Here is a 27,946-nt window from a genome sequence, read left to right as displayed (position 1 = left end):
GATGTTATTAAAAGGTCAAATGTTTGCATAATTAGAATATCATATATGAAAGCAACCTAAGTGTCATCAACAGATGAATGGATAAAAAAGATGTGGGGTGGGGTGTGTGTGTGTGTGTGTGTGTGTGTGTGTGTGTGTGAGATGGAATATTACTTGGCCAGAAAAAAAGAATGAAATTTTGCCATTTGCAACAACATGAATAGACCTGGAGGGTATTAGCTTAGTAAAATAAGTCAGAGAAAGACAAATACCATATGTTTTCACTTATGTGTATAATCTACAAAATAAAACAAATGAACAAATATAACAAAACAGAAACAGACTCAAGATAAGAGAACAAAATAGTGGTTACCGGAAGGGAGACGGCTTGGGGAAGGGCAATATAGGGAGGTACAGACTACCAGGTATAAAATAAAGAAGTTATAAGGATGTAATGTACAGCACAGAGGAATATAGCCAATATTCTGTGATAACTTTATGTAGAGTATAATCAATAAAAATAATAAATCACTATGTTGTATACCTGAAACTGATATAATATTGTAAGTCAACTGTACTTCAAGTAAAAAAAAAGAATATCGGAAGGAAAGAAAATGGGACACAACACACATAAAAATTAACTCATAAATAATAGAACACTTAAATGTAAAAGCTAAAACTATTACTTAAAGTAGGAAAAAGTATTTTGTGGTATACAGTTAGGCAAAGATTTCTTATCAGGAAACCAAAAGCACAAACGATAAAAGATAAATTGATAAAATGACCTTCATCTAGATTAAGAACTTTTTAACTTTTGCTCTTCAAAAGATATAGTGAAGGGCTTCCCTGGTGGCACAGTGGTTGAGAGTCTGCCTGCCAATGCGGGGGACACGGCTTCGTGCCCCCGTCTGGGAAGACCCCACATGCCACGGAGCGGCTGGGCCCGTGAGCCATGGCTGCTGAGCCTGCGCGTCCGGAGCCTGTGCTCCGCAACAGGAGAGGCCACAACAGTGAGAGGCCCGCGTACCGCGAAAAAAAAAGAAAAAAAAAAAGATATAGTGAAAAAAAATGAGAGGCAAACCACAGACTGAGAGAAAATACTCTGTCATTGTTTTGAATGCTCCCTCTTGGAAAAGGCCTTTAACTCCAAACCTGAAGGAGGAGCAGGAGTGTTTATGTACTATATGATTCCATTTAAATAAAATTTTAAAATAACATTCTAGTGACAACATCTCAGTGGTTGCCTGGGGCCATGGACAAGGAAGAAGATGGAGTGCAGAGGGGCACAAGGAAACTTTTTCAGCCAAGGGATCCACTCTATGTCTTGATTGTAGTGGTTGTTACAATAACCAAAATCATCAGCTGCACACTAAAATTCATGAATTTTATTGTATGCAAATATCATAATAAACAAAAAAAGAAAAAAAATTTCTTTAAAAAGGAGTACAGAATTAAAGCCAAGTATTCTGCACATCAAATTTCAGCAGGTCAGTAAGCCACTATAGATAATCTGGCATAAACCAAAGAGACTTGGCAAGAGAAGTCAGCCTTCCAAAGAATGACAGATCTGTTATCAGAAGTAGCAAAAAACAGTGTATCTGTTTACTGGCCTGGCCGTTAAATCAAGCATTCCCGTAAATGACTCTTTTTCTTTGGGGAGAAAAATGGACTTGGATCAAGAAAAAGAAAACGAAAACCATCTGATTTGCCCTTTAGGTCAAACAATGACTTGGCAAGAAATAGCAGCAGGAAAAAAACCTAGAAAAAAATTGGCACCAACTTACTAAAAAGAGGATTTAATCTTCACAGATAATGACATTATACGGTGGAATTGAAAAATAAATAAAAAATACTATTTTCCAGTGGTTTCTAAAATAAAGAGCTGCTAAAATTGAGATTAAAAATTATCTTTTGAAAAGTAATCCTTAAATCAATGGTATACACAAAAGACATTTTCATTTTACTTTATATAAAAGAGTTAAGCAACTAAATAATCTTATCAACCCTTTCATGCTTTGGATTTTTAAAATATGCTTTCTATTTTAGAACAGTTTTGAATTTACAGAATTCTTGCAAAAATAGAATAATTAGTTCTCGGATACCCCACACTCAGTTTCCCCTTTTTTTTTTTTTCATTTACTTTTAAGGACGCACACAAAAGTTTCCCATTATTAACATCTTGCATTAGTATGGTACATTTTTCACAAGTCGTGAACCAATATTAATATGTTATCATTAACTGAAGTCCATCTTTTATTCAGATTTCCTTTGTTTTTACCTAACATCTTTTTCTGTTCCAGGATCCTATCAGGAAATGGCATCATATTTAGTTGTCTTGTCTCCTTGAGCATTTCGTGATTATGACAATTTCTCAGACTTACCTTGTTTTTGATGACCTTGACAGTTTTGAGGACTACTGATCAGGTATATTGAGAATGTCTCTCAACTGGGCATTTTCTGATGTTCTTCTCATGGTTCAAATGGGATTTGACTCTTAAAATATCTTTTGCTTCATTCTTTAAATCTTAAAATCACCATAATAATTTGGATTATTACGATATTATAATCATCATGATAATTTGGATTATTAAGATATTATAATCATCATAATAATTGGGATTATTACTCAGATAATCATTTCAATCTGGTTAAAAATAAAATGTCTGAAAGTGTTCCTGCTACAGTAGATTTAAGTGAATGCCTCAAAGTGAATTACCACTCACACTAAAGCTCTAAAATACAGCTATTATTTTATAAACTCTAACTGCATAAAAACCACATTAATAATTAACATTAATGAATTGAGCTTCAAATAAGATACAGTAGTGAATTCACAGCTAGGCAGTCAGTCATTCCTAAACTTGCAGGGGGTTATTTTTGATTCGGTTAACTTTATGTATTTTAAGTAACTAAATATATATTTTGATATATATTGTTTTCCAAATCACAGGTGGATTGAAAAAACTTATTTTCCAACCAGCTTTAAGGAATAAAGAAATTCTTGAAATATAAGGGAAAACATGATTCCCTTAATATTACTAACTTGATGTTATAATGTATTAACTCTCACTATTAACCTATTCAAATTTAATAAAAGAATGTAAAAGTAAACAGTTTAGCACGTGAAGGGGAGGAAAATGAACCCCATTAATAAAGCCACTGAATCTGTGACAGGTCATTTTTCTCATGATGCAACTCACCTTATTTATGATGGAAAAAATTCACAGGAATTTCCGTGTCAGTCAAGCTCTGGATTTCTACCCAGACTTTTATAAAGTGTTTTAATACGTATGCCCCAGATTATTATTTGGCTTTCATTCTAAAGACAAGGTCGACAGAAGTTGGATGTGTTCAACACCCCAAGGGGAAAAGTTACCTGATATGACCTTCGTAAAGGTGAAACAGCTCTAGTCTTTGATTGGACGAAAGATATAAACCACTAGGCAGGCGGGCCAGCCCAGGACAGGAGTACTTTATTAGATGCAAAAATTACTAGGTTGTGTTCTTACTAAGATTTCGCAGCATATAATTTGAAACAGAAAACAAAACAAAACCCGTTAGGTACAGCATCCCAGAGCACAGAGCATCCACCTGGCAGATTCGTCAGTCACAGGGTGGGTTCACAGCTCTGGCCAGAGTCATCAAAGACATTCCAAGACTGACTGACCGACTGACTATGGGGGCTCTATAAGCATTTATCAGAAGAACCAGTGAGGAAATGTCCTCACAAGAAGAGTACAGGCAGCCACCCACAGCCTCTTAGCAAATGCTTAAAGCCCCTCAGGCAGCTTCACAACAGTTTTGTCAGATAAAAGCCAAAAGATCAGATGGACTTCTTAAATTTAACAAGTACACACATTTCTTAGGGTGCTATGCCCAAGGCTGTTCTCACCGTTCCCTTTCTAAATGTGAGATCTGTAGGGGAGGCAGGTCCAGGGACTGAGGTCAAAAAGGAGACTATCACCTTTTGAGATAAGCTTCTCTCCTGATTTTCCCATTTGTATCCCAGACTGTTAATATCTCAGACCACACAAAAGAAAATAAAAACAAACAAGTATAGCCCTTAAAGTGGCACTTCACTTCCACCCGTGCCTGTTTGCACATTGCATTTCTAGGAAATGGGAAAGAAATCATCTAATCATAGAAGGTCAAATAAGAAAGGGACATAAATCTCATCTGGTCCAACCACCCATCTGACTAATGAAGAGAAAGGTAAAGCCTTAATTTCAGGCTTCACAACAGCAGAAATGAGGGCAGGGTTTGAAAACACACACACACAAGATTAAGCCCAGTTTCCTCTAGTGAATCAGGATCAATGTGGAAAAAGCGATATACCTGTTGAGAGCTGATGTTTATAGGTTGTTTTAAAACGATCCATGTGACGCTCTCTAGAAGAGGTGGGACTGTAAGGGAACCAGGATATGTCCAATAATCCCAGCGTGGAGGAAGCAGAGATAATGGGTCAAAATTTGTGAATCGAGTTTGTTTACCCTGAGGAAGAAAAGAGAATTCCCACAAATTACAATGGGAAAGCTTTACACAGACCTCAAAAAAACATACATCCATTGAAATATTATTTCACTGGAATTCTGTAATTCATGGAATTATTTAGTATCTGCTTTTCATATCTTAAAAAAAAAGAATCTGCCTTAATCTAAAAATTTAAGATGAAGTAGCGCATCACCTAGATTTATTTAAGAAGCTCAAGATTTACTTTTTAATGTAAGTGGTCTTTAAAATGTGTTGCCACTAAAGGCTTACGCTGCAAAACTCCAACAAAAGAAACTAATTATGCAAAAATAGATGCATTAGTGATTGTTTTAGATAACTTAAGACCCCTTCATAATTTTCAAGAGATAAGTGGTAATAAACTACTTCTGTTCTATTGGTCAAGTATGTTCCAAACCTGCTTCCAAGCCAGCAGCATATGCTATGTCAAAGTCTAAATTTTTAAAAGAAGATAAGAGAATTCAGGAGAAACCAAGGAATATATTAGTCACTAGTAAATAGAAATTAATTTTACCTTTTCTTTAATGGAATCCAAAATATCGGTAATCTTTTGAAGTTGGGGATTATGCTCACCAATCTGAAAACACAACATTTCAGAAGAAATGGTTACTGTAGCACATCAGGTCTGCATCACTCCATTTCAGTCACTATTTTTAAATTCTTTTTTTTTAAAAAAAAAAAAAACCTAAGCCAGCCCAGAACAAACAAACAGTGATTGTTCTATAGTGAGGCTCTCTTTCACCTGCCAGCCTTATCACGCCAGAAAAATCGAAACAACAAGATAATATTACAGGGCTCCTTGGCTGAACTATAACTTCGATTCCAAAACTAGCAGTAACAGCTTCTTATTTGTCAGCTTTATGAATGTTCAGGGTACAGATTCTCTCGAGAGAAACTTTGCTTAGGAAACTCTTACATAACACCTGCACTATTAAACCAGATGTGACTTTCAGACCCTAGATCCAAACCAACTATGGGTGACAATCAAAACATTAGAGGAAAACATCTCCCACTTTCAGCTTAAAACGACTTGAGGTCCTGAATCAACGGAATGTATCATCATGAGGAGAATCCTTCAGAAAAATATATATACTTCTTTTCATTTATTTGGGGTGTCCTGAATCTCTCTGAAGGTTTTAAGTCCTTGGGATTCAAGTATAATGCCTTGCCCCACTTGGATCTCACGGCCACCACCAGACTTGAGGACCGAAAAAAGGAGCTGCTGCTATGCATGCCAGTCTCTGCTCTGCCCCATGCTTCCCCCTGTCCCAGTGCAACGATTTACAACATCAACATCACGCAGAGTCAGGGGCATATCAAAAGTGCACACCCTAAGGAATGTGGTCGCAGTGGGAGTTGAGCAGCACAGCCCACCCACATGTATTATGACAGTGATACCTCCTGTGGATATCACACAAAGGAAACTACAACAGAATCTTTTAAAATGGTCAGTGTGTTTGGGACAAAATACTATTGTGGTCAAACTAGTGCTTCAAGAATCAGGAACTTGGGCTTCCCTGGTGGTGCAGTGGTTGAGAGTCTGCCTGCCGATGCAGGGGACACAGGTTCGTGCCCCAGTCCGGGAAGATCCCACATGCCACGGAGCGGCTGGGCCCGTGAGCCATGGCCGCTGAGCCTGTGCATCCGGAGCCTGTGCTCCGCAACGGGAGAGGCCACAACAGTGAGAGGCCTTCGTACCGCCAAAAAAAAAAAAAGAATGAGGAACTTGAATTTTACCCTATCCTGTATCTCCAAATATTGAGCAGTCAGGAAGAGCCTATTATAAAGATTTTCTTCTCAAGATCTCAGTTGTTACTTCTGCTACTATTGTTGCTGCATCTGCGTTTGCTATTCACAAAAAAATGATCAATGGACAATGAGACGTTTCATAAGACAATGTTCCTAGGGTAGTTCTGGGCCCTTAGATGAACCATAAAATAATATACAAAACGTTAAAATTCACTTCAAAGGGAAAACATTAAACCTAGAACTAGTTTACTATTAAAAAATGGTAGACCGTCTACCCCATGATTGAAACTCTTTATCCAACATGGCTGACTAGTCATTCAAAATGAAATTAGTGATTCTCACCTGTAAAAATACGCCCAAGACAGCTAGTCCATCTGGCTCATGAGCTGCCTCAACAAAGCTGGGGTATTTGTCTGAATTCCAGTGAACAACGTGGAGCTGAAAGGGAGGAACGCAACATAATTCAAATGTTTTTTTTTAAACACCCTTAAAAACATAAATACAAATAAAACATTTATATAGATCTTCTGGTGTTGTGCACTTATATGTATAATGTCCAGAATCCTCCTCTTTACTTTTGTCTAAAAACTAAAGTACACAGGTGAAGGACCATGTCACTTTGGTCTGTGGTGTACTGTGCTGAAGTCCACATCACTAGAAGGCTCTGGAGCATCCTGTCAAGCCTCTCTAGCCCTAACAATCTCCAACAATTGCTCCCAAGTGACTCAGGGCTCCCCCATGTCCACAGATGGGACTGCAACTGTGCAGCCTTCAATTAGACCCCAGCTGGCGGCTGAGTCCAACGCACGAGCGCAGGGTCATAGGCAAGTGGAGAAGTCAAACTCCACACAGTAGGTATTTGGGGACAATCCTGCTGCTGAGAACAGCGCCAGTTGTTCCTGAAACTGCCAGTCAGATGTTCATCACTGCAGTTTAAGACTCTTTATGGCTTGAAAATGCAAATTCTCCTTAGGGGTAATTATTTTTAGCGGTATTTACACATTTTCTAACTTCTAAGAATATGTTCAGATCCTCTGTTGAGAGCAAGTTTTAAGAGGGAAAAAGAGGCTTCAGGGTCTTGTAAACAGAGGCATCTGAGGAAGAAAATGAGAGGCAACTGGTGCTACTGATGGGGGCGGGGGGAAAGAAGGAAGAGACAAGGAGTTGGAGTTGGACAAGGAGTTGGAACTCTAGAAAACAGGCTTCACCCACTTCACAACTTCCAAAGGTGTCCTAAATGTCCTACAATAGTAAACAATGCAGTATTCCAGACTCACAAACAAGCGTGAAGGGTTGTAGAATGACAGTAAGGCAGAAGACCACTCTTAGAGGGTCTTCATTCCTGGTTAAGGGAAGGACAAACTGAGATAGAATCCAGAGGGCAATGCAGGCACCCAAATGACTTGGCCAAGATCATGACTCAGCCATGTTGTCCAAGGATCCTCCAGGAAGGATGGACTTCAGATAAGATCTCTTTCAAATGAGTCCTTTTGGCACCTCGGGGAGGAAACACTTATTTATGAAGGGTTTCATGCACAAATCACCTTTCTGGCTGTAACAGAGAGAATGTAGTATATTCAAATGAATACTTTTACCCCTTCCTTTAAATATAACTTCACATCTCACAGGCAACTAATATGGGAGGCTTTCTAGATAAATAAGAGTTACCATAAACTGGGAACTATAAAACTATAAAATAGTGCACCATTAACAAACAATCAAGGAAGACTGTGGCATATCTAGATGGAAAATACAGAAGCAGATTCTTCTGGTGCCATGGTCTATGTTGATGTCAGATAGCTGGGAGAGGCACAAAGCCTGAAAACATTGGATGACGAAACAAAATTCATGTGGCTCACATGAGACAGATGATGTTCCACTGTAAGGGAGAGGTAGGAAAATATGCTGAAGTTGTTTTAAGTGGCTCCTTGCCAACATAGTTCACTTTGTAAGAGATGACACCAAAGAGATAGAAAGATGTGAAATGCCCTCTTTATGTTCACAACTCCAACGGATTAGAAAATGAATGTGTAACTAAAGAGACATGAATCTATCTGTATATCCTTCCACTGGTTAAAAACAACAATTGTTTGAAATATTATAGGAGACTAAAGCAAGAAAAATGTTTTGTTTTTTTAAACAAGTCCTTCTCTCTGCCACACACTTTGCTTAACTGGCAGCAGTATCTTCAGAGCCACTGATATCAGCTTTATTAGCATTTGTATTTGAACTAAAACTCAAACAAACAACAAACTCACATTTTCTAACAGTGACAGCCACAGTGATTTGAACTGAATGACAAGAAGTTATAGTAGCCACTGCAAAAATGGAAATAAGGGCTTCCCTGGTGACGCAGTGGTTGGGAGTCCGCCTGCTGATGCAGGGGACACGGGTTCGTGCCCCGGTCCGGGAAGATCCCACATGCCGCGGAGCGGCTGGGCCCGTGAGCCATGGCCACTGAGCCTGCGGGTCCGGAGCCCGTGCTCCGCAACGGGAGAGGCCACGGCAGTGAGAGGCCCGCGTACTGCAAAAAAAAAAAAAAAAAAAAAAAACAAAAGGGAAATAAGATTCTTCCCTATTGGAAAGCAATTTCTAAATAATAGTATTTTTCAACTTTAATATTTTTAAATTGCATACTATTGCTTCATATAATGTGCTCATTAATGTTGAAATTGTAATTTTACTATCAACTACATATTTAATACACTCATTAAGTATTTGGCATAAATTGTAATCAGATAAAGTTCCAAATATGCAGTGAACTATTAGCCTACTTTTTTGTAGATAGGTGACTCTCGGGATAAAGTCTTTCATGATTTAGATTACTTTAATATCTGTAATGTCACAAATCATTAGATTAGGCTCCAAATTAAATTTTTATAGGTTACAGCTTTAAATGTGGGTGGGGTTTTTTTGTGTTTGTTTTTGTTTTGTTTTCTTTTTGTGGTACGCGGGCCTCTCACTGTTGTGGCCTCTCACGTAGCGGAGCACAGGCTCCGGACGCGCAGGCTTAGCGGCCATGGCTCATGGGCCCAGCCGCTCCGCGGCATGTAGGATCTTCCCGGACCGGGACACGAACCGTGTCCCCTGCATCGGCAGGCGGACTCTCAACCACTGCGCCACCAGGGAAGCCCCATATTTTTATTTTTTAAGAGGACACAACTTGATGATAGTCCTGAAGTTAGGTACAAAAGTAGCTGGAAAAACTAAACAACCCCTAGGAATCACTTATGATAGCCAAGCACAAAGGGATCCTTTTGAACCTGAAACCCAACGCAAATGACTCCCAAATACCTCCATCTCCCACCCTGACCTTTTCTTTAAACTCCAGGTTTGTATCCAGTAGCCTATTTGAACACGAGACTAGAATATCTATAGTTGTCTCTCCAACTTAACATGTCCAAACAGTTCATTCCTGTCTGCAGCCTGCTCCTCCCTAGACTTTCCCATCTCAGCAAATAGCACAACCATTCTCATGGTTGCTCAAGCCAAAATCTTAAGAGTGTTTCTAGATTCCTCTTTTTCCTTCCTTCAATATTGACATCCTTCTCCTTGGCAAATCCCATGGATTTTACCCCCCAAACATATGGATTCGTCTAGCTCTCTTCATCTCCACCACCCCATAGTACAAATCACCATCATCGCTCATGTGAACACGTTCATAGCCTTCTAGTTTGTCTCCCTGCTTCTTCAATGTTTGCCCAAACTCTTAGCCACGGAGCAGCTAGCTATATTTTATAAAATATAAAGCAGAACATGCCATTGCCCTGCTCGAAACCCTCCATTGTCTTTGTCCTGCTACATGAAGATAAACTCCAAACTGCTCACCAAGCCCCCCAAATACCAACTTGGTATGGCCCCTGCAGGCCTCTCTGGAACATGGCTAATAATATCTCCTCTCTCATTAACTCCAATCCTGGAAGCCAATGTCTTTGTCTTCTAGAACATGCCAACCTCATTTCTTCCTGAGAGCACCTGGACCTGTTCTTCCCACTTACCAGAAAGATCTCCCTAGATTTCCTCAGAGTGGCTTCTTCTGGTCATTCAGTCTCAATTCACTGATCATCTCAAAGAGGCCTTTCTTAAGCACCCAGTTACTCTACCAGATCATGTGGTATTGTTCCTATCAAAGAACTTACCACATCCAATTTATTTATTTGTTTATTGTCGACCTTGAACACCCACCAACCCTGAGGTCTGACCCAGACTTCCTCTTCTTCCAGTTACATTCCTATCTCAAGCCAGAAACACTGACTCCTTCCCTCCCTCACCCTCAACCCCAAGTAATCACCAATCACCCCACTGAAGTGGCACTTCCAGCCAGCCAGCCCTCCAGCTGCACTATGTCCTATTACCTGGAAAATTCCCGAAAGCCTCCTGACTGGTTCCCTTTATCCACTCCTGCTTCAACCCAATTTATTCTCAAACTATAGTTTGAATGATATTTTTAAAACATGTATATGATCACTTCCTGATTCAAAGCCAATAAGTGGCTTCTTGTTGCACTAAGAATAAAGTTCGCAATACTCACGTGACTTACCTTAATAAGATGAGATGCCTCTAGCCTCCCAACTTTACCCCTGACAACTCTCCCCTTTTTACTTCGTGCTCTAATCACACTGGCCATTCTGTTCTTCAAATATGTGATAATATGTTATACTCTTCCCCAGCCCCAGTACTCACACATGAGTCTATGCAGGCGCTCTCCCCTTTGCCTGGCTCACTCCTGCTCCTGCTTCAGGTTTGGGTAAAGCCTTTTCCATGAGGAAGTGTTTCCTGACCCATCCCTCCTCCTTCCCAGCACTCCCTTCAGGATGAGCATGAGTAAGTTGGGCCAAGATGGGGGACATGATAGGATCTCAATGAATTCTTAAAAGAATGAATGAATGCATGCATGCATGAACAAATGAAATAAATAGCCTTAAACATACATTAAAGAACAGTGTGAAATTCCAGTCAAAGCTTCATCTTCTTCAAGAAGGAAAACCTACAAAGATGGCCCTTGCTCTGCAAGTAAGGACTCTGAGCCTCTGACTGATTTCAGGATATATGAGGGCCCTTTCCAGGAAACCACTTGCCAACTCAGAGTCAACCTCTCTGAGAGTATACTTTGAAGTTTATGAAGTTAGAAGGTGTAAACATAAAGCAATGTGACCAATTTTCCTAAGCGGCTTAGGAAAATTACAGTTCAGTGATCCAAAGCCAGCTCTTAATCTGCACAAAGCTTTTGAAAGTTAGAACATGTCAAATTTAGAACACGAAACTTTAGAAAGCAAACATGAAAACTATTCAGTAGGTGATATAAACTGAGACACTGTACAGATTCAGGAGTTCTGCTTTGTACATTCTTGGCATCTTTTGTCCACTTTGGATATAGATTTTATTCCTCCACCCCAAGGAAAGAGCAGGTCCCATACCCTAAGCACTTGGCCTCAAGCAAAAGTGTTTTAGTAGGCAAAAAGGACGTTTTGGTTGATAGTCTCAGAGAGCAGATGTATAAGTCAACAGAAAAATAAAACTGGAAAGAAGTCTGTTTGCTGAATCTCTCTGAACAGCAGGGCTATAAAAGAGTGTCTCAACTCCACAGGTCAGTAATCACAAGAAAAATGAAGAAAAACTGTACTTGCCTGGTAACATTTGCTCTGTCTTGCCTAGGCGACTCACAAGCCACATTATATATTTTCACATAAGTAGCTTTGGTTGAGTCACACAATAATTCACTTTCATCTCATGATAAAGCTGGGTGTTAGCAATATTTAACTGGTTTTTTTTGTTTTGTTTTTTTTTTTTTTGGCGGTACGCGGGCCTGTCACTGTTGTGGCCTCTCCCGTTGCGGAGCACAGGCTCCGGACGCGCAGGCTCAGCGGCCATGGCTCACGGCCCAGCCGCTCCACACCATATCCCTTGCATCGGCAGGCAGACTCTCAACCACTGCGCCAGGGAAGCCCAATATTTAACTGTTTTAAAGCTTGAAGTATATTATGCTTTGTCCTTTAACCAGAGGATTAGAAAAAGTAGAATATTATTAATGAATATGATTATAAGGAAAAGAAGTTCACTCCCCAATGGAAAAAAAACAAGTCAATGAACACTTCATCCTATTCTGCTTTACCAACGACCTGAATAATTAACAGAGACTCCATTTTAATACCTGGGATTGTAGAGGTAATGTAGAGTTTAGGAGGGTTTGTGACTTTACTTTTTTTCCCTACGAGGAACTTGGCCACTTACTATTAACTCTATTATATGGACTTTACGTGATCTTAGTATATATTTGTGTCTGGACCAAATGTGTACACAGTTGGGCCTAAACCAAATGTTTCTTTCTCTCCCTTCTCACTGGTTTTTCAGGAAATACAACAGAGTTTGTAATTGGTATTGGACAGACCTGGGTTTCAAGCCATCTCAACTGCTTCTAGCTGGATAAGTTACATAGTCTCTCTAAGTCTCCAGTTTATTCATTTCTAAAATGGCACAAAAACCTTAATCTCTAAGACTCAGAAGGGCCAAACGTGTGGCTCTCATGTTGATAAACTCTCATGCTGACAGAATAGAGTGATTTCAGCCACTGAGATACCTAATCTGGCATAAGGAGAGTTGTCTTCTGTGTCCCCAAAATCCCATCACATAGAAAAACTCTGAATGATGAATACAAGTCTGATGGCTCACCTCTGCGGCATATCTCACGCCGTCCACCACGTGTTCAGAGCCGTGATCATCGGTGGACCCCCAGTGAAGGTGAAACTGTCGTAACCTGTAGCTTCCGGTGAGAGGACCCCCACGCAGAACTAAACATCAATACATTTTAAATTGTCAGCAAGAAAAAAAAAATTACACATCCTGTCACAACCCACAGCATCTCCCTGGATCACTCAACATCTCCATGTCCTTCAAGGAATTTTTATAAATGTCATTCAGATGGCTGACAGCAATACAACTTTTAAATATATGAGGAGTAAAAACAAACATTTTAAAAGGTTAAAGAGTCCACAATACAGGTTTTTATGGAATATCTTGTAAATCAAAACAGACACACTGGTTAAAAGTAGCAGAAACTGGGAGTTTGTAGAGGTAAAGAATTGCTCTGTTTAATGGAGAATGTCAGTCTCTCTAAATAAAAATGTGATGTGCTAAGAGCTCCATCTTGAACACGGTAGAGCAGCCTAGCAATATGGTCAGAGAACAGGCTTCAGCGTTAGGAGTCCTGGGGCTCACACCTTATTTACTAACTGTGTCATCTTGCACAAATCCTTTAACTTTGAAACCTCAGCTCTCCTGTCTATAACCTCCAGAGAGTAATGTTACCTCCTCCTGATACTGTTGTAAAAACAGAAGAAAAATTGAACACAAAGTACTTATCACTGCCTGGCAGAAAGTCAGCATGCTGGACACGTTAGCTATTATTACTATTTTATTGCTGTTATGATTACTACAAAAACTGGCAAAGTAAGCATGTCTTTTATACTTGAATTCTATCTTCTTGGGGAAACATGAAATACAGGACAAAATTAACACTTTTAAAATAATCCATCAAATCTTTGTCACTTTGGCAGAGTATATTTTAGTACTTTGCCTCAACACATATGATCTCTAAAACCGTGGGAATAGAATCATATATTAAGTACACAGAAAAGCTTTTTAGTAGAAAACATAGTCCTAAACTGTCTCCTCCCAATTAATCTTTATTGAGCATGTTTTAAAGGATATGTGAAGATGTGGAAGCATCGCATGCTGATTACATCAAAAGCACTGCTAATCTCTCATTGACATTCCAACAGGATTAAGTGATGGATTGGTATGGTGCAGCCTTAAACAATAGTTTGATTTAAATTACCCTCCTCTTCAGAAGATATATATATATATATCTCAAAATTTGTCAAGAATGATGCACCTTATATAAGAAGCAAAAGATGTTAAGAGGTATCACATGCAGTTTTCTACAAACAACAACAACAAAAAAGACAAGATAATACATTTGACTAAGGCACACTCCTCTTTGAGCTATACTGTAGGAGAAAGAATGATCCAGACTGCCATCTGTATTGACGAGTACAACTGAATTCATTTCTCCCTTACTTGGTTTGACTCGGCTGAAGTTGAACATCAGTAATTAAGAGTTGGTATAGTAGTTGGAATCAGCAGATGTGGGAATAGTCCCAGCTTGGCTACTAAACTATGCCACCTTTCAAAACTCATTTAAGCCTCTATGGGCTTCAGCTTTCTTGTCTATATTTGTGATTGTTTGTTTAATTAAGAGATTGGACTGGATGTTCTTCAACTTCTACAATTCCTGAAACTGCCTAAGGAAAAAAAAAATGGGAGTGTATATAATAAAATCTTTTGTAAGGTTGAATGGTTGGGGCTTCCTTTAGATTCATTTGCATCCAGATTTCTTTACAATAAATAAAGATAGCTATGTTCAGAGCCCTCTGAAAAATAAAAGAGAAGGGAGAACCACTTACACCAGACTCTAGGGCTTGCTCTTCTGTCACTCTGTCACAAACAGAAAATTGTACTGTTTCTTCTCCCACGGAACAATGTTCACGAGGGCAGAGACCATCTGCTCGGGTCTCTGTTGTACCCATCCCATCACCTAGCATAGTAACCATCACAGAGGAGATGCACAATAAATATTTGATGAAGGAATGAATAAAATATTTGATTTGTATTTAAACAAACAGTTTCAAAGATGATTCACAGATAAATTAATTTAAAAGGCTCATTTCCCTGACTCCATATAGCATGGATGCAGTGGCATTCCAAACAAAAAGAAATCAACATCTCTAGGGTCTCTTTTCCCCTCGCTATTGCGTAATAAGACCTGAGCTGAACCTTGAAGTCATTCCTTCACAGATAAAAAGCAGCTTAGAGAGCTTGAGTGATCAATGTGGAATTGACTTTGGGAGAAGATGCAAACAAGCTGGCTCAGGAGAAAGAAAGTGATACCAAGAAACACACACATTATTAGGGAAACATCCAAGAGTACTGGTTGATCTCTGGAAAGCCTGCTCTGAATCCAGGGTTTAAAGCCAGATTAGCACAGCTCTGCTTAGTTAAGCAACAGAGATTGCCTTACTCTTTACATATCTGGACTTGGAGTGTTTTAACTAAAATATCCAACCTGGGACTATGATCAAATGTCTAACCATGAAGACCATTCTCCTGGAGCAGTGCTCTACCAAAGAAACACAGAGTGGGAAAAAATGAGTCAAAATACCAAGGTGAATCGCCAACGTTGAGATGGTCTATAATAAAACAACTAAACAGCTAAACTATGATATAAAATGAATAATGGTGACAAAAATTATTTTTTAATGAGGATGATTTAGTGTTTTAAAGAGTCAAATTCTTCATCTTACTTTCCAACCTAGATGAATAAATATATATTGTTTCCATCTTATGTTTGAAAACTAGTAATTATTTCTCCAAAATCACACTTAGCATATATATATATATATATATATAAAATACTTCACGTATCCCTCCATTAAGATTTTAAAAAAAGTCTATTCCAAATAAAACTTTCATATAAGAGATCTACAGAGATCAAGAAACCAGAGTTAATTTTAAAGTCTGAGAAAATTTTAATAACTTAGTAAAAGGATATCTGTCATTTGCTATATGCTGCAAAGACCAACTAGGAACATATGCATTACTCTATTGAACTTAACTTTTTTTTTAATTGTTAGTAATTTGCTTACTCTACTCACTTTCTGAAACTACACTGTAGTTAGCTGCCTAAAATGATAAGCAAGGCTGGCAAAACAAAATCAGAAAAAAATTCATTTAGAAAGCAAAACACTTGTCTGTTCATGCATTTACTGTCTATCTCACTAGGATACACACTCCTTTAAGGCAGAATTGATCTCATTCTCTTGTATACCCAATGCCTAGGACAGTTCCCGGATCAATAAATGTTACTAACATAAAGTAAGAAAGAGACCTCACCTGTAGAAACACTCCCCCACAAACTTCAGTTTGTAAGGATGCTACTGAAGTGACCTGAGCATCACTAAAGCGCATAGCCTTAGGACTTGTGAATCTAATAAAAGTCATGGACTGATCACTGTATGGTAAAGAGTTCTCTGAAGTAAAACTAAATGAACAGCACATCTATATTTTGCTTGGAATCTAGGAAAAGAACAAAGAGCACAGATCTGCCAGGATTATAGTGAGAGAGAGAGAGAGAGAGAGAATGAAGATAGGAATGGTCCTAGCTACTGGGGCTTGAATTCTTTTCAGAGCCAGGACAGTCTTCATTAGTCTGGCTTCTGGCTTCCTTTGCTCTGAGCATGTGCACTCCAAGTTACTCTCTGATCACTCATTCATTCAACAATTCTTTAGAGCTTATAATGGGCCAGCAACTGTGTTCAATACTAAGTACACAATGAGCAAGGCCATCCTTATCCTCAAGAAACTTATAGAAGGAAACATAATTATAATAAAGTTTTATAATACATCATTGTCACAGATTGCCAATTTAGTTTCCTGTATATCTTGGCTCAGGGCGGGGCGGGGCATGGATCACACAACTAAGGTATGCTTACTCCCCATCTTTTTCTGTTTTTTTCTTTTTTAATATATAATTTAAGATCTTGTACATTTGTTTAACTTCAGGCAGTTACCTAGAACTAGATAACAGGATTATAACTGAGAAATTGACAATTTTTAGAGATGAAAATTAAAGAACAGTCACTGAATCCATCAAGTTACTAGCATTCTTAGTAGGCCTTTCTTAGCAAGAAAGCATCTTCCTTCCTTTTGACATCTTTTTAAAATTTCAGCACAACATATCTTATCCACAGAAGGGACACAGACCATTATTATTTATTATTATTTTTATTACTAGTTATTAGTAGTTATTGAGTATTTACTATATGTCAGGAACTATTTCATTTATTAAAACTTAAAAATTAGTACCACAGCCTTTAAAAATTACATGTTCAAACTATGAATAATCCACCAATGTTCAAACTATTTAGGTGTCAAACGGTAAATATTAATTGATTTCTGGTGGTTTGTAATTCTATCGGGACTTCACCTACATATACTAATGCATTCTGTACCCTAATGCCATACCATGGTGTTGTCCATATCCTCCAAGAAACATCATACCAAAAAAATGCTTTTAACTGAAACATACGTTTATTGAGTACCCTCTGTGTGCCAGGCACCAGGCTAGGTAAATGAGTAAGACACAGCTGTTGCTCACAGGGAGCCTTTAGCTGAGTGGAAAGAACCAACTGGCAGTCACAATGCAATGTGGGAAGTTCTGTAAGAGGACAGGCCTGGGATGCCACAGGAGGGGTGACGGGGCCAGTCAGGTGTGATTCCTAGGGAGGGGGGACCTTGTCTGTGTTCCGAAAAACCAGAAGCTAGGGGGAGAACACCCTTGTCTGCTACAGCCAATTGGAGAGTTATCTCTAATGAATTTTTTCCTGTGTGAATTTCACATCTACCTGTCGCTTTTTAAAGGACTATTAAAATTTTGAGGAGTGGCTCCCCACAGCTTAACCACTGGTTGTGCAGCTGCCCAGCCAGAGAAGCCCTGCCAGGACCATGAGGAAGGTTTCACACCTGTGGTCTCTTGACTGGTGGGATTGAGAGTTAACCTTGGTAAGAATGGCTTCTTTATAAAATGGAGACTGTTTTACTCAAGTTAAAATGGCTTGTTACAGAAGTATCTTTGTGTTTTTTATAGTTTGTACCAAAGAAGAAGAAAAACCAGCAACAATTTATTTTAGCCATGGTGGTTTCTATGTTTTAATTAATTTAATCCCCCAAATTACCATGAAACATTCTCTTCATTTATCTTGAGACAGAAGAATGAGACTCATGACCTATATATATGTAGCTTCTGTCTCAGAGGAATACTAAGTACTTTATGGATATTTTCAATTAACCCTGGTAATTTCATTGTGATCTAGATAGAAATGAGACCTTTGCTTATGGGAGAGGGCACACACTACCCATCACGGACACAGCGTCAAATCTGGAAACACAGACAAACTAATTCCACTGATTAACCCAAAGTAGAGGGAAAATGAGAGGAAGAGAGAGGGAAAGAGAGGGAGAGAGAGAGAAGACCAGGATCATCACTGAGCAAATTAAAGTAAGAATTTTTTATGACTAAGGTTTTTTATGAGAAAGTTTTAGATGAAGTACAATCTAATCATTTCTTATTCTAAAAGTAGGAAAGGATAGCCTCAGTTTTTTGTTTGAGAGATCATAAACAGTATCAAACTACCATTATGGGTGGTATAAACTTTGTACTTATAAACTTCGGACTACTTTTATAATGTACTATCACATCAACCATATCTATTAATACAGATTCATAAAACTGAGGGTCTGAAGGAAAGACAATTTAATATATGTAAAAAGTGAGGTTACTTCTCCACCCACCCAAAAGTTGAAAAGTACCATGTGTTCATCTTTCCTTATGCATCTTTTAAATTGCTCTGATGAAAGCAAATCACATATATGAATTTAACAAATATGAGGAAGAAATGTAATGGGCTTATAATTTTTGCTAACAATATAGCACTACATAAACACAAGATATTATTACTAAACTAAATCTGAGCTTAATGAATAAGTGAAGACTTTCTTCCAATTAAGGATTTTTAAAATTTATTTTTCATTAATAGAGTAAATACAGCATTATCCTAATAGTAGACTTAAGATAAAAATAATTTGTCGGAAGCCTTAAAAAGTGTTCCAAAATATGATTCTCTCTGATCTTCTCTTTAATCTTACTTTTAAACTTGATATCATCTATTCTTTGGGCAGGAGGTATACTTGAATAAGGATTAAATGTTCATTTTAAAAGGAAATGCTCTTTTCTACTTCAGTCAGTTTTTAAATTAACAAATAAACTAGTTGTTTTTTTTTTTTGGTTGGTCTATTATTTATTCACCGTGTGAAAGACATTATTCCATGAACTAATCAAACAAAACTTTTACTCTAAGTTCTAGCAAAGTACTAATAAGGGACACACAGTGCATAGGTAGTTCAAATATGAAAGATAAGAATGTGCCATCCAATCAACCAAGCTCCTCACCCCAACCAAGAAAAAAAAGAAAAGCCAACCTGATTTGTCCTCTGTGTCATCAAAGTCAACATTGAAGGAATGGCCACTATTACTGATGATTTTAGCTGAGCTTGTGTCGTACTTGATACTAAGAGGTCGGAGGGAAGAATCATATTTCACTTCTTTGGTTTTAATCTCAATTGGAGATTGTTGATCTCCATCAGCAATAGGGAAAAATTCATTCCAATGAATAGGACCTTTAACATATAGGACCAAAAGAAAAGGACTGAATAAGTTATTTCATTCAACAAATACTTGTTGAGTGCAATGCACTGTACTTGACATTGAAGAAAATACAAAGATTAATAAAATACGATCTTTACCCTCAGCACTTTAACATCTAATTGTTTTGTTCTACAAGACCAACTGCTTTTATTATAGGTATGGAAACTTCCTGGTTTGCCTTAATTCATCTTCAGAATTAAACTCACCCTTGTAGACAAAAGAGCATGTTAAAAGTACTTCACAAATGCCTTCTACTGAACTAAAAGCAACACTACAATTCATCATTGAAAACAATGAGATTCAGTCTCAGCTCCAAGAATGATCTGTGAGAGCTCCACAGGTCAGGTTTATGGGCTGAAAGAACTAACAGAGCTGAGAAAGCTGTGTAGCAAAAAAGGGTGTAGTTCTTTAAAATGCTCTCCCCACTTCTATCACTCACTGTATCTTCACATGTCACCCAGTTCTCAGCTCAATTTCCTGTGAATGTGCAACAGGCAAACTAAGGAAATATGTAAATTTTTCACATATAAAATGACTGCACCATGTCAGGAAATGTAATATTGTTGGTTTTCTGCAGTAGAGTCAGGCAACAATTTATTTCTCTCTTTCTGTGTTTCAGAAGGTCCTTCCAGGGTTGTTTTGCCAATATTACATGAATTCCAATACAAGGTACAATTGGCATCCTGGTCCTCATTCACAAAGTCAAAATCGCATCAAGTTCCCAAATCGAACACATGTTTGATAAATTGAGGTGAAGCAATAAACTGACAATTCCCTTGTATACTCTCACTTCTCTGGGAGACTCATTCAAGTTCTGCCTCTCAAAATCAACAGCCAGATTGCAGCTTCAAGTAAGCTCCAAGCCAGTCTACAGACTTTACAGGTTAGAGGTTCTTATTTCCTCCTCTACTCTGCCTGTAATTTACACCACCTCCACCAGGTCTGTAGAGCATGGCTGCTGACTAAGCTTTGCCCTACTCCACTAACCAACTAACTTGCTTTCTCTAAAAGTGAAGTACTAACTAAGATGACACAGCATGACGATGAATTAAGCATTTGTTACTAACAACAACAAATATTTTTTAAAGATAAGATTTAGAATGAAATTTCAAGAAATGCAAATATATCATAATTATCAACAGCTTCAATCTCTAAATCTAACGCTCCTTATTACTCTTCTTCTTTGCAAAAGAGAAAGCATAAATTCTTTCCTTTACATATGCTTCAGGTACAAAAAAGTCATAGCATGAACACATAACCACACACATAACTTAGAAATTGTTCTCTTATGAATCATACACTTTGGACTTGAAAGCAACTTGAACATCAAAAGTCCTTCGTTACATCTTATTACAGAAAAGGCATTGCATTTCCTTATTTACTAAGTACTTTCATTTACCTTTCTAACACTCTTTTTGTATACAATCTCGTCCTTTTTTCATGTGAAAAAAATGTTCTATTTCACTGCCCACAAGTATGAGTTAACCTAATGAGAATCAGATTTCAAGTATGCAACACATATGTCATATTAACTTTTTTCCAATCAGGAAAGAGCATCTTTCTCCTCTTAATTCCTTTATGCTCCTATTTCCAGTCCTTTATAACCAGAACTATTTTTAAAAGCAGAGGCAAGACAAAATAAGATAAAAATAATAGCACTTTGCGTTAGTCAATATTATCTATTAACCATAATGGTAGGTTCCTTTCCCTTGCCTTTTACGTGCAACGTTAAACCCATTTAAACATAGTTATAGAGATATACAGAAGTTCTTCCATTGATTCAGGAACTTTCTGAATATCCATAGAGATAGGTAGTTTTCAGTGATTGTCACATTTCCTAAACTAAACTAATAAAACTGTCAAAGGTTTGTGGAAGAAGTTGTAAGCTGTTTGAGAAGGTAACCACTTCCAATGCCTCACTTCTTGATGTTCCATTTTATCACTGCTACTATTCCCAGCTAAAGTTTCCTTTTGTCTGCTCATTCACTGCTCTTGCCAGTCTAAACTGGCAAGCAACAAAACTTGCCCAGTCAGGATACAACACATTTCCAATAGGATTTTGCCAAAGTTGATCTACTTAAAGGTGTGGTCCTCAGAAAGCTATTGAATCTAAAAGCAGGGAATGGTCCTACAATTCTTAGCCGAAATACAAAATCACTCCTTGTTAATGGCTTTTCTAAGATGAATTTTTTTTTTATGTTTTCAAATTTTCATTTTTTTCTTCGGTTTTCTCCAATTTTATTGAGATATAATTGATATACAGCACTATGTAAGTTTCAGGTGTACAGCATAATGATGTGACTTACATACCCCATGATATGATTACCACAATAAGTTTAGTTAACATCAGTCATCTCATATAGATACAAAATCAAAGAAATAGAAAAAATATTTTTTCCCTGTGATGAGAACTCTTAGGATTTACTCTCTTGACAACTTATATATATAACATACAGCCGTGTTTATTATATGTAGCATGTTGTGCATTAAATCCCTAGTACTTATTTATTTTATAACTGGAAGTGTGTACCTTTTGACCACTTTCATCCAATTCCCCCTTCCCACCCACTCTGGTAATCATAAACCTGATCTCTTCTTCTCTAGGTTTGTTTGTTTGTTTTTGAAGCATAATTTACCTATGTTAGTACCTAGTGCACAACACAGTGATTCAATATTTTTATACAATTCAAAATGATCACCATGATAAGTCTACTTACCATCTGTCACAATACAAAGACATTACATAACTTTTTACTTTAGGTAAAAAGTTTACATAACTTTATTCCCCACGCTGTACATTTCATCTTCGTGATTCATTTATTTTGTAATTGGAAGTTTGTACCTCTTAACCTCCTTCACATATTTCTAAGATGGATTTTTAAAATTTCAGATGCACTTCATTGGAGCCAATATTTTCAAACATATTAAAGAGTAATCAATACTCATTGATTGAAAATACGCTTCTCCTTCCTAATCATAGTGAGGGCACTGTTAACACCCAGTGACTATTAAATAACAATAACAGAAATTATTCCAGCAGAGAGGGAAATTAAAAGAAATTTGTTTTGTAGGTTTTTTTCCCCAAACATAAATTGAAAATTAGCAAAATGTAAGATTATAATTGCAGTCTCAAAGAGAAATCCACCTAAATTATACCTTTCATTATTAAAACTCTAACTTTCACCTGCTGCCATTTTTTAACTGGCAAGTTAGTCATAGCCTCAAAAAGACTACAATTAGAAATGAAACTTTTCTGTTTCTTTGTGAAAGTAAGCTTTCTATAAAATTAACTATACAGTACTGCTGAATAATATGCATGTTAATCCAAGAAAGTATTATTATTATTACTATCATTATTCTCAGACCTAATTTTGACAGTGATTCACTGTAAGGCTTTCGTGGTGTCACTTTGCAAACATTTCAAGTAATGGTTATTTGAAAATCATCAGTTCAGTTTAATACAAAAACAAGAAAAATGGTTTACTTTTGATAATTTAAGATATACAAGAAGAAAAGTATACATCTTATTATTCCTGTTGGTTCCATCAATAAACACATTTTTACCAACGTGTTACAATGTCAATGATCCTTTGTTAATTCCTCAGTCTCTGAAAGGATGTGTAGAAGGGGAAGGAGAAAGCATGCAGACTGCAGACGTAGCTTAAAATATAACTTCATTTCTAAGAAAGAACCTAAAATCTTGGTAAAACCAGCAGTATCAGTCAACCAACTGCAAGTTGCTGTGGAAATATTTTATAGCTAACAGGTAGCTATTAAGAAAGTTGCGGTACATTGATTGACAAGAAGGCAACGTAAATCTTCAATGTTGCAATTCAAGTCATTAAAATTTCTTAAGTATATTTTCAAATATTTTCCATGATTTGTTTCCCCGTAGAGATAATGAGCTTAGAAGACTGAAAGCAAACTTGTCCTCGATTCATTGAAATATGTCCTCAGATTTCTAAACTCGGTGCCTTTGATTGATAAGTAGTTACTACTAGAGAAAGTTTTCGGCTTTTCAAATGAAAGCGAGGGGACATATCTGAAGATTTCGGGGTCTGGGGTATCGTGACAGGGCTAACGCACGTCAACTCACCCCCACTATCAACAGCCTCCGAGACGCTTTCCCTGTCCACGCAGGACTATGCCTTCCCTCCGCTTCCTGCGTGTGGCTCCGGGGAGCGCTGCTCATTCAAAAGACAAACCGAAAAGTTTCTCGCCAAGTGTGGATTGGCAGAGTGCGGTCGGCGGACTCCGGGAAGCGGGCGGTCCCCCTCGGCCGTCCCCGGCGCAGAGCCCCCTCCCTCACCCCTCCCATCCGCGGAAGGCGCTCACCATTGTGCTCGCCGTATCCCCAGCTGAATCTCGCCATGGTCCCTCGGGGTGGCAGGCAGAAGAAGAAGTGGCGGGGCAGCGAGCAGAAGGAGGGAGCGGGCCGGGCGAGCGAGCTTGCGTGGGGCTGGCGGGGGCCCAGCTTAGGGCGGGGGCCGCGGAGGACCGGGAGGGCCCTTGAATCCCGGGGCCAGGGCGCTCTCGGCCTCGTCCGCCAGGGGGCAGTGGCGGGCAGGGAAGGCGCCCGAGAAGGGAGGACGAAGGTGCTGCGAGTGGGTGGGCGCTCGGAGCGGGGCTGAGTCCTGTGGTGCGAGTCCTCTCACTGTCTGAACTCGGGAAAGACATAGTGCTTGATACGAAGGCGGGGAGATGGAGAGGGAGGAGGGAAAGAAAGAGAGAAGGGCTTCCAGAGGGGCTTTCCTGCCTTCTGAGAATCGGTCATCCTAGAGAGGCAAGTGTTGCCCAGCGGGCCCTCCAGGGAATGAATGAGCCACCCAGGCCGGGAGCCGCCCGGCTGGGAGGTGAGGAACCGGCTGGAGAAGTGAGGAGGGCGGGGATGGTCGTGGTGGCGGCGACTGCAAAGACAATACAGCGCAATAATGACAATGATAAGAGCCACAAAAAGAATTCTGCTGCTATTTATTAAGGACTTACCACAGGCCAGGGTCTTAGCCAAGACGTTTACCCGCATTTTCCCTTTAGATCCTCATAACAGTCTTTTGAGGAAGACACTATAAGTTCCCAATAGTTAGGAAACAAGGGAATGAGGCTTAAAAACTAAGTAACCGGCCCCAGATCAACGCAGCTACTTGGAGCCTAGAGGTCCCTCTTAAAGAGGAGCCGATCCCCACCCGTCCATTCTTGCTGCCCCCTTCCCCTAACGCTCACCCTCTGCGGGCCTGTGGCTTGGGGAGTGAGGGACCCAAGCCTGGTTATTGATCCTCGGCCCTGAAATTCTGTTGCCCTTTTGACCCTGCAGGGATGCTTGGTAGGCTTGCTGCCCTAGACGGACGACGGAACTGACTGCAGAGCCTTGAATTTCTGTCCTCGTGTGGGTGTTCTGGGCTCCCAATGAAAAATAAACTGTGTGACCTGCCAGGATTATAATTACTGTTCCAGCCGTGTAAGGGTTTGAGTTAGGTCTATGTGAACTTTCAAATTGAATTGTGCAGTGTTACTTAGAGACAAACTAATGCAAAGAGCTTCTTAATTGGCATGAGCCTTCCATAAAAGACTTAAGAGTGGCTGTTAAAATATCTTTCATTTTCTCTTGCCATCCACATCGCAGCTGCATAATGTGGCAATTGCAAGTCCCAGGGAGTCCCTCTTTGGGTAACCACTGCATTGTTCAGGGACCACTAAATAAGGATCAATTTGAACTATTCTTCTTTAGACCTGACCTAAATACCCCACAGTGAGCCTGTAGCTCCTTCTGCTTATATAGCTCTTATTGAGGTTAGAATGAAACAGAAGAAATGCTGCACTTCATATAGCATTAAACACAATAAACTTTATGCTTCTCTTGCACCTAGGAGAAGGCCTAGGCTTCCACATTCCACATTCTGTGGCACAACTGGGTTCATTTATGCCAAGAATATAATAGGAACCAAACTTTTAAGAGTAATGTCTGATCTATATTCATTTTCACCACAGAAGACAATATGCATATATATTTATATACACACACATATATATGGGTGTATATAAACTATATAAATACATGTAAGATACATAAGACATATATAAGTATCTTAAATTTATTTAAGAATGTTATCTTGAAAAGTTAAGTCTGGGTTACTTAGCTAAGCACCCTTATTCTCCACTAAGTCTATAGATATAGTTGGGGATACATGTATGCACTGTATGAATGCAGTGAAAGAGATCGCGAAAGCTCAGAATTCCATGAGCCATTTTCCCATGGTGCCCTTGTCTCAGATTAAGTTTCATATTTTATAAACCCAAGGAACCTCTCTGTAAGGAGCTTAGTATACCCACTTTCAGTAACTCAGATGATTAGCACATCAGGGTGAATAATGCTCTAAGTAAATGTCAGTTCCTAATGCTCAAGAATAGTTCTTGAATGAATGAATACATGAATTAATGGACCAAAACTGTTAAAGAAGTTCCAATTAGTGGCTTCAAATCCTTCCCAAATTGTTACTTTTACTGCTTGGGTACACAATTTCCTCTGGTTTGAATGTATTGTGTAGTCTATCCAATTTTCCAAAAGAGCAACCTAACTATTAGAAACAATCAAATAACAATTTATAGAGACTGGTTAAATAATCTGTAGCGCATCCACACAATGGGCTGCTATCAAGATTTGAAAAGAATGAAGATCTCCATGAACAGAGATGGGATGAGTTCTGGGACAGATTTGGTGGGAAAAAATAGGAAAAAAAAAAGCAAAGGTGCAAAAGAGTGTATATAATGTGCTACATTTTTTATAATTTTAAAAAAGAGAAATAAGAATTTGTATACATATTTGCAGATTTTCTCCAAAAAAATTATGGAGTTTAAACCACAAGTTAACAAAAATGGATCCTTATAGAGGATGGTTGGGGATGGGGTCTATAGGGATGAAAGTGAGATTTCTCAGTTTATCTTTTTAATTTTCTAATCATAAATGTTTTATATTTTCAAAAAAATTAAAGAGGATTAAAAAACACTAAAATTTAATTTAGGCAGAAACAAATGAACTTAACTGTATATTAATGTGATAATATAACCACACAGAAAAAAAAATATGCTTTGAATAGAGTACTCTGGCTATATATATCCTTAATAAAGTATATTACATATTAAGAAGAACTGCAAAACAATCTTGAACTTTACTGCTAGATTTAATTTTGGTAGTAATATCAGTGTTGTTATTGTGAAACCATTTTTGTGTATACTTCTTGTATTAAGAAAGAACAATGAGTAAATATATTGATACCCGCTGGAACCAATGATTTTCACTCTGGTTTATACAAATATGAAAGGGCAAAAGCTACAATGAACATTGTCGTACTAGATTTGAATATTCTGTTCACTGAAAGATGCTAAAAGCAGTAACACCCCAATGCCAGTGAACCAAAAAAACAAACTTTATGGCTCCTCACTTATGGACTTCTTATAAGGCCCTATACCTAATTTTATATTTGTAATTTTGTATTCTTCTTTAAAAAAAAAAAGACAATTCCAAAATTATATTAGCTTCAGGCTCCACAAATCTGCATCTACCTCTTGCTATGGGACACCTGGCCCCCAGAATTTGATTTCTGAACTCCTTTACCCTTTACAAGGAATCGAGCCCCTTGGAGAAGTGGCTGGTTTCAGAAATGGAACAAGGAAAGATCAAGGTGAGAGCCTAGAACATATTTTTTATGCCAGAAAGCTAGAAAGTGATCAAAAACTAATGAGTCAAGAGAATGAGACACAAGCCACAGAATGGGAGAAAACGCTTTCAAAAGACACATATAATAAAGGGCTGTTATCCAAGATATACAAAATACTATTAAACCTTAACAATAAGAAAATAACCTGATTTTTTTAAATGTGCCAAAGAGCTTAACAGGCACCTCACCAAAGAAGATATACAGATATACAAATAAGCATACAAAAGATGTTCCACATCATATGTCATCAGGGAAATGAAGATTAAAATGAGATACCACCTATTCAGAATTGGTGAAAATCCAGAACACTGACACCGCCAAATGCTGGCAACAATCTAGAGCAATAAGAACTCTCATTTACTGTGGTGGGGATGCAAAATGGTAAGAAGACAGTTTGGCAATTTCTTACAAAACTAAGCATACTCTTACCGGACAATCCAGCTATCACACTATTTGGGATTTACCCAAATGAGTGGAAAACTTTGTCCACACAAAAACCTACACGTGGATTTTCTTTTCTTTTTCTTTTTTTTTTTTTTTTTTTTTTTTTTTGCGGTACACAAAAACACACCTCACCGTTGTGGCCTCTCACCATTTTGGCCTTTCCCGTTGCGGAGCACAGGCTCCGGACGCGCAGGCTCAGCGGCCACGGCTCACGGGCCCAGACGCTCCGCGGCAT

At 38.4% G+C, this 27,946-nt stretch overlaps 1 protein-coding gene across 1 annotated transcript in view; it reads right to left on the bottom strand.

Moving 5' to 3' along the window:
* Positions 1–24,009, bottom strand: part of CA13 (carbonic anhydrase 13) — a 31,705-nt gene extending 7,696 nt beyond the window's left edge. Inside the window, exons 1-6 of the mRNA XM_030839229.3 lie at positions 23,891–24,009; positions 19,330–19,527; positions 12,907–13,025; positions 6,580–6,675; positions 5,003–5,065; positions 4,315–4,470 (exon numbers count right to left, since the gene is read on the bottom strand). Of these exons, the coding sequence (XP_030695089.1) occupies positions 4,315–4,470; positions 5,003–5,065; positions 6,580–6,675; positions 12,907–13,025; positions 19,330–19,527; positions 23,891–23,927 (669 nt within the window). The 5' untranslated portion in view covers positions 23,928–24,009. The remainder of the gene's footprint in view (positions 1–4,314; positions 4,471–5,002; positions 5,066–6,579; positions 6,676–12,906; positions 13,026–19,329; positions 19,528–23,890) is intronic.
* Between the last annotated feature and the right edge of the window lie 3,937 nt (positions 24,010–27,946).

This window comes from Globicephala melas, chromosome 17, assembly GCF_963455315.2.
Source record: "Globicephala melas chromosome 17, mGloMel1.2, whole genome shotgun sequence".
Lineage (NCBI taxonomy): Eukaryota > Metazoa > Chordata > Mammalia > Artiodactyla > Delphinidae > Globicephala > Globicephala melas.
Note: the sequence above shows the minus strand (reverse complement) of the source record. Positions and strands in the feature narration are given on the sequence as shown.